Raw genomic sequence first — 10,690 nt, 5'->3', positions numbered from 1 at the left:
TTATTTACTGAATATTTTTGAAGACCATTCTGTCAATGTATGGGTTTTAAAAGAACCATACACCAATGATGATAAACAGTCTTTTGGTATAAGGGGCCCATGCTCTCCAGTGGCTTGTTACAGAATAAATAATTGTGTCCCATTTAACTTCTTGCTCTTGCTTGTTGTCGTATCTGTATTGCATTGAAAATATCTGCAAAACAGTGCACTTGCTGACAGTATGCACTCTGCAGCTTGACTGGAAACAAACTTGCTCTATACACCCACAGTAACTGATGCTAATAAGAGTAACATCCACTTTATTATCCACCCTCAATCGTTTGCTCAGTTCTGGGTCAAGTTTGCTTTCTGGCAGTGTTAGTTGTATGTTAACAGTGCCACACAGCAACAGATAGGTTTACTGATGAAGAGTTGGCCAACATGCACCTCAAAAATGATAATATGCTGTGCTGTTCCCACGGTGACAGGAATCATATTACAGTAGTTTTGTATCTATACTGAGGCACCTACAAGAAACCAGATCCTTCACTGCTGTGAAGATATTTTCACAGAAACAAAGATAATTAGGGTAAAAAACAAAATAAATTATAATTACATTATTACTTAGTACCAAACCACTAGAGACTCAAATATCCCTGAACAACTATGAAACTTTGGTGGGAGAGTTTGGGCTCCCCCCTGCTAAGCCCTCTTGTAGTTCTGTTGAGATTCCCACAGACAGTTTATGTATTACATTTGGTTGTAAAATTATTAAATACACAACAATTTCTGGGGGAATATATCAACACTCAATGAAGGAACTGTACACAAAAAAATTAGAGGACTACATTTTTAGAGCAATGTATTTTATTGCAACCTCATTTTTCTACATTGTGGCCAATGGTATAGTCATAAGTATATAATTGTATCATGACTTTCACATTCTCAATACTTTTAATACACATTTTAAAAACATTTAGTTTAGGACTGCACATGTTTGTTAATGATAATCACAAAAACTTTATCACAAATTAAGCCATTTCTGATACATAATTTTAAGCACTGAATATACAAAACTATTCAATAAATAGTTCACAAAAACACACTTATGTAGAACTATAAAAATTTCCAAAAAAAAGGCCAACCTCATAAGGTAACATACCAAACATGACAATTAACTAATTACTTCACACTGATTATTTCTGACAGAATGCAAAAATGAATTTCAATGTTTGGGGACATTTGTGAATATAAAAGTGGCATTTATACAGCAGAAAGACCTTCTAATAAGAGAAGAATGAAACATCAAAGAGTGTGAAAGAAAGGAACTGAATATTTTTCACACAGTTTTACTGTAAGTACTACCAGTTTGATGGTAAAAGCTAATATTTTCACATTTATTTTCATAATATAGACACATTTTGATACTACAAAGGCATGGAAAGCCAAACTCAAAATTAGTACCAACATGAGGTTGAAATTTGACATATTAGTCATTAAGGGTTTGGTTTTTAACCAGTCTTCTGTAACTCTGTACATCTCATTTCAGGTTACACCTCAAGCATAGTTAACAAAACGGAACAAGTATCAAATATTACTTTACTTCTCCAACCCATGCACAAAAATATAAGCAGGTATCACAGAATGGACCCATAAACACAAATTATGCAACAGTCCTTTCACGAGTAACAAACATGCGCTTTTTCAAATGTGCTGATGTTTTAGTTTTATAAGAGTGGATAGGTTATGGGATAGTTGCAGGATCACTGGAGAGAAAAATGTTTTTCTCTGATTTGATCTGATGCAAGTGAATTTAATATTGGGCTTCTGGGCATTCAGCCACACCGTTTCCATTTTATGCACAATATTTTGATGACAGACCCAGCATGAAGGCTGGGATGGTCACTTAAATATTGCACAAAAATGGAAATAACAGTTCATATGAACAGAAGAAAGCTCACTATTAATCACTCAACCTGAGAACATCTCAGAAATCACAAGCAAGTTTACTTTAAATAGCCCCATTTACATTCCAAATGAAAAGAGAGCTTCCAGATATTAATTTTAAGTTCTGACAGATGTACTGGCCCCAATGCCATGCTCTATTTTTCTGTTGGACTCTGTATTACACTCAGAATCCAACTGAAGTTTTTCACGATGAGAAATTACAATTTGGGTGCACTGCTTACAGCTGACAGCTAACTACATTGTGTCAGTATCCATTTGTAACAAAATGGAGGCAGTTAAAGAAATGTCAACACAGACCAAAAGGGAAAAGATATAATAAATGCAAGTGTAGAAGAAACATATAAGCAACAGTGGAAATAGTAACATTACAAATTTCATTTCAATTTCCACACTCCTAGTGGAACTACTACTGTACATAAAAATAATCCAGTAGGTAATATCATTACAGATACAGCTAAGCCACCAGAATGAGTTACATATTTCATAAAACACACATTGCAGTGAATTGGGAAATGCGATATGAGCTTGACAGATACATCCAAGAGAAGGCATGATGACCAAATTAAAGCAGTAATGTATTTTTGAGAAGCATTTTTTTTTTCAGACCAGCAAATGCGAAATCTAAAAAAAATTTTAAGAACCAATACTCAGTGTTCAGTTCATGAATGACTGGAAGGAGTATAGTTATTTATGCATTCCTACATTATCATTAAATTCCCAAATACAATACAGTTTCAGGGCTGCAGTAACGTGCCTGTATGAAGCTGCTGAAGTTCCCATGAAACAGATTCTCACAACACTCACAATGTGAGCACTTTCAAAACAGAGTGTGATCATTGAAATAAGACAACAGGTCCACTTTCGTATCTATGAATGGGCAGAAATGATAGTAACATAGTCACGAGGCTGTACCCTTTACTGTCACACTAACAAACACTGTTCCACAACAACTTCTGCATGACAAATGATCCATGTTACTGGACAATGTTACTCTTGCAGAAAAACAACAGATGTGGTTCATGCACAATGGGGCACCATTTCATCTTCTATCTTTAACCAAAACATTTAATGAGTGATGGATTCATCAAAATGGTCTAGCAGTGTGGTGTCCCTGTTCACTTGAATGTTATGGCAAATGGGACATTTAAAAGCATTGTGTATGACACACATTTCAACAACATGCACAACTTACAGGCGGCTGTTTCTTGTACATATAATTAAATCGGATTATGGTGATGATTTTAAGATTGCCTGGGCGCATGACATTGAGGCCATTGATGCCTACCAAATCTGAGTGCTTTCAGGTGTGTTTGCATGGTTGTTTAATAAGTGCTAAAGGATGATAACACACACCTACTGGAGTGATGAGAAACCAATGGCTGTTCTGACAGAATGGCCCATACATTAACAAGTCTTTGTTTTCACACATATGCTTGCAGGACTTTTGTTAGATTTTGACAAATATTATCTCCAGTATGAACATGGTACACATTTTAAACACCCTGTACCCAAAGTGTTAAATTTAAAAATGTAAATTCTGTCTTTCAGTCAAGAATAGACTGAAAAATAGAAACAGGCTGCTTGCAGACATGCAATCAGGAAAAATACAGAATGCTTTGACAACATTATGCTATTAAATTTCCACACAAGAAAATCCATAGCAGGAGTTGGACCACATATGTTACATATTCATGCAAGTACACTATGGGAAAACTGACAGCCAACAAGTCACTAAAAACTGGTGGCTATCACTATAAAATAATGGAAGCATCATTATTTTGTTGTTTTATAATTTCAAATTACAAATGCACACAAAAATGCAATATAAATTTAAACTGTTGGGATACAGGAAATTCTGTTTAGTATAGACATCAATGTGTTATAGACTACTATTACAAAGCATATGTTGAACACTCCTTAGCAAGATGCACTAACAACTGACAAAAAACAAGATCAATTTCATTTATTTTCTGAGAAAACACACACATCCTGATATCAAGTACAAAAGAATAAGATAGGCTTTAACATTCAGTCGACAAGGTCATCTTTAGAGGTGGAGCACAAGCTCCAATTGTAGAAAGATGGAGTGAAGGAAATCAGGCGTGTAACCTTTACAAAGGAACTACCTTGGCTTATCCTATTTGGGGAAACCATGGAATATTTAAGTCTACATGACTGAATGGGGATTTGAACCACTGTCCTCCCACACAGTTCCAGTGTCTTACCACTGTGATACCTCATATGGTCCTGATCTCAAGTGTTACATGTCCATATATGATGAAACTCCTGTCACCAAGGAGTCTGCGCTGTTGAATCTTGCAACGTTATTATAGTATTTTCCGTGAAATTTCAGTCTTAATAATAGTTCTTGGGTCAAGAGGTGAAAGAGCTGGACACTGAAAAGAATTAAAAATACAACATTTAAAAATAATTACGCAAAATAATAACAATACCAACAATAACAATAATAATAAATAGTGAAAAACATTAAAATATACAGGGAGGCCAAAATAAAAATAGGCACAGTAACACTGACAGAAATAACTTGCTGTCACATGTCTGAACCACTGGAATAAATATAGTTATTTATGACACTTCTACATGATCATTAAATTCCCAAAAGGAGATAGCTGAGAAAGCAGTAAGTGTAATATTCACTGTTTCTGCAATGTCATCTCAAGAAGAGTTTGTTGCTGGTGCAAGACTATAAAGGTCAGCCACAGTTGGAAACAGCACACGCGTGTTCCAGTATGAGTATTCATCTCTGCAGTACAGTGCACACTATTCTGGAACTTCTTGACATTAAAACTGTGTGTTGCATCAGAATACCTTTGCCCCTTTTCAGCAAAGTTCTTACTGGCTAAAGCTAAGCAGGCAGATTGTCAACATGCTTAACAGCTTACATTTGCTGATATCTTTTTCCTATGGTACAAATTCCACATGAGGAGGAGATTAGTGTTTGATGTCCTGCCAAAAACAAGGTCATTAGAGACAGAGCACAAGCAAGGATTAGGGAAATCATGAAACACCTAAATCTGGATGACCAGACATGGGTTTACACCTTCATGTTCCCCAACACAAGTCCAGTGTGCTAAGCACTGAGCCACATTCCCCAGAAGATTCCACATCAGTTTTCCTGTATATCTTACTGGATTAGCACTCCTAAGAGAAAGGATTTTACGATTTTTGGTATAAATAGAATATACATTCCAAGTTCATAATTACACTGGCACAATATTCAATAATTCCGACACACAATAGTCAGTGTGATAATGTGAGGTGTATACATTAAGAAAGATCAATAAGGGTGTTGCAAGTAAACAAGGTAAGTGACGGTCGCTAAACATTAGATAAAACAAGTAGATAAAGAAGTATATCACATTATCTGAAATACAAATAGCTATTATGTTGTTATATCTAATACTGAGTGGGAACAACATTCTGCGTAGGGTCATTCCATGTGAAGTGTCCTAGGGCTCCCAGCTCGACCATCTTCAGTTTTGATGAGATTTGTACAGGATGTACCTGATGGCCTTACATGAACTTATGCAAAATGTCAGGCTCACCTGTAACTTGGTTGAGGCGCTATAGCCACTTTCGTGAAGAAATCATCAAGTTTAGCATTCCATTGTTCCTAATGTAAAAGAGCTAGACTCGTGCTTCTGGGTATAGTAGTAGAACTTTGTGTGCTCTACACACAAATGTTGCAAGCAGAGTTCAGAAAGCAATGCATTTGGCATAACTTCAGTTCAAAGTGGGCAACAAATCATGTCGTGAGAAATTTGCCCTATAGTTTAACGAGGCATAAGTAGTGGAGAAAGTGCGCTATGGACCTGATCTTTTGCCAAACTACTGTCTGTCTGGATGCTAAGTATATCACAAAATTTGGCCTGTCTTGTGTGTTTAATTACTGTTCTACCATCCTGTAAATTTGCTAAAAAACATGAATGTATCAAAATATACCTGTGTTCAAAGTCATGTATCTCAAAATGCACACCTAGCACATTAACACCGTTCAACAGAGCACATTTCATACTGTTAGAAAAACTTATTTTCATTTTGATATCTCTTTGGGTAAGGCACAAAAATGTCGCCAAAAATTTGGAATTTTATTGATTATGTCAACATTGTTTAAATATTCATTTTGCTGTTTATTCGGTGATTTTTAAACCTGTTTGTGACAGGTTCACTGCTAAATTTAACCATTTAACTGTACTAGAGACTGCTACAAAATTTTGGGGAATTTGAATGCTTATTAATTTTATTTCTTTTCTTTATTTAATTTTATTTTCTTTATTTAATTTTAGTGTCTGAAGCATATCAAGTTGTTGCTAAAATGGAAGAATAAGATCAAGATAATTTATGTCATTTAACAACATACAGATGCCTTAAAAGGACTCAAAGCTGTAAAGCAACTTTCCTTAGAAGAACAAGAATTGCTTACTTGATGGAGTGGTCTACACTCTACTGAAAATACTCAAGTATGCTTCCATCGTGAAGCTTTACTCCTAAAAAGATTTGACTTTTTGCAAAAGTCATGCTGCAGGCCATTTGGCAAGAAAAACCACACTGCACGGTAAAGCTTGCACTCGATTAACATAGAAACAGCTGACCTACTAAAAAGGATAACCATGTCTGATATTAAACCAGGCCAAAAAATGTGCCCTTCTACAAAGAATCTGATACACTGAAATATTCACAAATGGATGTTACATATCAGTCAGATGAAGATGATGAGACTAGTGTTGGTCACAATTTGAATACAAGCTTTACATCTGTTGGAATATCGCCATTAAAATTTCAATGAATTGGTGCAAGGGATACAAAAGGATATGCAAAGCACAAAATACATCAAGTTGAAGATGCAATTATTAAGAAAATTGCAGAAGTGGGAGGACTTGATCCCAGTGAATTGGAGCAACCATCCACAAGCAAGCAATGCTTGACCTGTTCAGATTACATTGAGCTGATGCAAGAATTGAAAGAAAAATTACATTTATCAAATAATAATGAGAAAATTCAAATTTTGACCTTAGTTCCCCAAAGTTGGTCTATCGAAAAGACTATGGAATAATTTTGTGTTTCAGAAATAGTGGTAAGGAAGGCTAGGGAAAGCTGAACAGGGAATATTGGCACAGCCCAAAGGTAAATGTGGGAAAACCATTCTGAGAGTCATAGAACATTTTTATGAAGAAGAGTTTAGTCAGATTTGTCCAGTAAAAAAGGACTGTATTACTGTTCGGATGGATGGAGAAAATTTTAAAAAACTGAAATACTTATTACTGAGCAACTTAAAAGAAAGGTTTGTTGCGTACCGCAGTAAAAATGGACCGGTAATTGGATTTTCCATATTTTGTGAATTAAGTCCAAAACGGTGTGTGACTGGAGGCACAGCTAGTTCACATTCAGTTTGTGTCTGCACAATACATCAAAATGTGCAATTAATGTTGGCACATAGTCCAATAAAAGAAGATTACAAAATTTTACTGAGTAAAATCATCTGTAATTTAGAAACAACGGATTGCATACTTCATCACTGTGAAGTATGTCCAGGAACAGAAGCTCTAAATGAATATTTAGAAAGCACTTTTGCAGATATTGATCCTGAGGATACAATTCAGTTCAAACAATGGACTAACAGTGATAGAGATACACTTGAAACCATAGAAATGACAATTGAAGAATTCATTGAACTATTAGTTACAAAACTACTGGTCCTTTCTACTGACCACTACATTGCAAAACATCAGAGCAAGCATTTGCAGTTCACTAAAGGTGGTCTCAAACCAGGAGAATTGATTATATTAATGGATTTCACAGAAAATTACTCCTTTATTGTTCAAGATGCAGTGCAGGGATGCCATTGGGAAAATAGTCAAGCTACAATACATCAATTTGTCATTTACTACAGAAGTAATGAAGACCAAAAGAGTGTCATCTACTGCATTAACAGTGATTGCCTCCGACATGACACAATTGCAGTGCACGTGTTTTTAACGTACTTGATCAAATCCGTTAAGTGCATTTTTAAAGAAATTAGGCATAGCCATTATTTTAGCGATGGTTCTGCAGCTCAGGACAAAACTTTTAAGAGCTTCCTAAATCTTTGCCATCATCAAAAAGGTTTTGGCATTACTGCAGAATGGAATTTTTTCAGAACAAGCCATGGGAAACCACCATGTGATGGAATTGGGGACACAGTTAAGCATTTACCATCAAGAGCTACCCTTCAATGCCCAATAGACAACCAAATCTTAACACCAACTGATCTGTTTGAATACTGTAAAAAAAAAGTTCATGGCATTGAATTTATTTATGTTGTTGTTGTTGTCTTCAGTCCTGAGACTGGTTTGATGCAGCTCTCCATGCTACTCTATCCTGTGCAAGGTGCTTCATCTCCCAGTACCTACTGCAACCTACATCCTTCTGAATCTGCTTAGTGTACTCATCTCTCGGTCTCCCTCTACGATTTTTACCCTCCACGCTGCCCTCCAATGCTAAATTTGTGATCCCTTGATGCCTCAAAACATGTCCTACCAACCGATCCCTTCTTCTAGTCAAGTTGTGCCACAAACTTCTCTTCTCCCCAATCCTATTCAATACCTCCTCATTAGTTACGTGATCTATCCACCCTATCTTCAGTATTCTTCTGTAGCACCACATTTCGAAAGCTTCTATTCTCTTCTTGTCCAAACTAGTTATCGTCCATGTTTCACTTCCATACATGGCTACACTCCAAACAAATACTTTCAGAAACGACTTCCTGATACATAAATCTATATTCGATGTTAACAAATTTCTCTTCTTCAGAAACGCTTTCCTTGCCATTGCCAGTCTACATTTTATATCCTCTCTACTTCGACCATCATCAGTTATTTTACTTCCTAAATAGCAAAACTCCTTTACTACTTTAAGTGTCTCATTTCCTAATCTAATTCCCTCAGCATCACCCGATTTAATTTGACTACATTCCATTATCCTCGTTTTGCTTTTGTTAATGTTCATGTTATATCCTCCTTTCAAGACACTGTCCATTCCGTTCAACTGCTCTTCCAAGTCCTTTGCCATCTCTGACAGAATTACAATGTCATCGGCGAACCTCAAAGTTTTTACTTCGTCTCCATGAATTTTAATACCTACTCCAAATTTTTCTTTTGTTTCCTTTACTGCTTGCTCAATATACAGATTGAATAACATCGGGGAGAGGCTACAACCCTGTCTCACTCCTTTCCCAACCACTGCTTCCCTTTCATGCCCCTCGACTCTTATGACTGCCATCTGGTTTCTGTACAAATTATAAATAGCCTTTCGCTCCCTGTATTTTACCCCTGCCACCTTTAGAATTTGAAAAAGAGTATTCCAGTCAACATTGTCAAAAGCTTTCTCTAAGTCTACAAATGCTAGAAACGTAGGTTTGCCTTTTCTTAATCTTTCTTCTAAGATAAGTCGTAAGGTCAGTATTGCCTCACGTGTTCCAACATTTCGACGGAATCCAAACTGATCCTCCCCGAGGTCTGCATCTACCAGTTTTTCCATTCGTCTGTAAAGAATTCGCGTTAGTATTTTGCAGCCGTGGCTTATTAAACTGATAGTTCGGTAATTTTCACATCTGTCAGCACCTGCTTTCTTTGGGATTGGAATTATTATATTCTTCTTGAAGTCTGAGGGTATTTCGCCTGTCTCATACATCTTGCTCACCAGATGGAAGAGTGTAGTCAGGACTGGCTCTCCCAAGGCCGTCAGTAGTTCTAATGGAATGTTGTCTACTCCGGGGGCCTTGTTTCGACTCAGGTCTTTCAGTGCTCTGTCAAACTCTTCACGCAGTATCGTATCTCCCATTTCGTCTTCATCTACATCCTCTTCCATTTCCATAATATTGTCCTCAAGTACATCACCCTTGTATAAACCTTCTATATACTCCTTCCACCTTTCTGCCTTCCCTTCTTTGCTTAGAACTGGGCTGCCATCTGAGCTCTTGATATTCATACACTTGGTTCTCTTCTCTCCAAAGGTCTCTTTGATTTTCCTGTAGGCAGTATCTATCTTACCCCTAGTGAGATAAGCTTCTACATCCTTACATTTGTCCTCTAGCCATCCCTGCTTAGCCATTTTGCACTTCCTGTCGATCTCATTTTTGAGACGTTTGTATTCCTTTTTGCCTGCTTCATTTACTGCATTTTTATATTTTCTCCTTTCATCAATTAAATTCAATATTTCTTCTGTTACCCAAGGATTTCTAGCAGCCCTCGTCTTTGTACCTACTTTATCCTCTGCTGCCTTCACTACTACATCCCTCAGAGCTACCCATTCTTCTTCTACTGTATTTCTTTCCCCTATTCCTGTCAATTGTTCCCCTATGCTCTCCCTGAAGCTCTGTACAACCTCTGGTTCTTTCAGTTTATCCAGGTCCCATCTCCTTAATTTCCCACATTTTTGCAGTTTCTTCAGTTTTAATCTACAGGTCATAACCAATAGATTGTGGTCAGAGTCCACATCTGCCCCTGGAAATGTCTTACAACTTAAAACCTGGTTCCTAAATCTCTGTCTTACCATTATATAATCTATCTGATACCTTTTAGTATCTCCAGGGTTCTTCCACGTATACAACCTTCTTTCATGATTTTTAAACCAAGTGTTAGCTATGATTAAGCTGTGCTCTGTGCAAAATTCTACTAGGCGGCTTCCTCTTTCATTTCTTAGCCCCAATCCATATTCACCTACTATGTTTCCTTCTCTCCCTTTT

General features: G+C 36.7%; 1 protein-coding gene across 1 annotated transcript in view; it reads right to left on the bottom strand.

Moving 5' to 3' along the window:
• Window positions 1-813: 813 nt before the first annotated feature.
• LOC126298423 (metalloendopeptidase OMA1, mitochondrial-like) overlaps window positions 814-10,690 on the bottom strand; it is a 123,141-nt gene continuing 113,264 nt past the window's right edge. Inside the window, exon 8 of the mRNA XM_049989752.1 lies at window positions 814-4,343. Coding sequence (XP_049845709.1) covers window positions 4,275-4,343 — 69 coding nt within the window. The 3' untranslated portion in view covers window positions 814-4,274. The remainder of the gene's footprint in view (window positions 4,344-10,690) is intronic.

The sequence above is a fragment of the Schistocerca gregaria genome, chromosome X (assembly GCF_023897955.1).
Source record: "Schistocerca gregaria isolate iqSchGreg1 chromosome X, iqSchGreg1.2, whole genome shotgun sequence".
Classification (NCBI taxonomy): Eukaryota; Metazoa; Arthropoda; class Insecta; order Orthoptera; family Acrididae; genus Schistocerca; species Schistocerca gregaria.
Note: the sequence above shows the minus strand (reverse complement) of the source record. Positions and strands in the feature narration are given on the sequence as shown.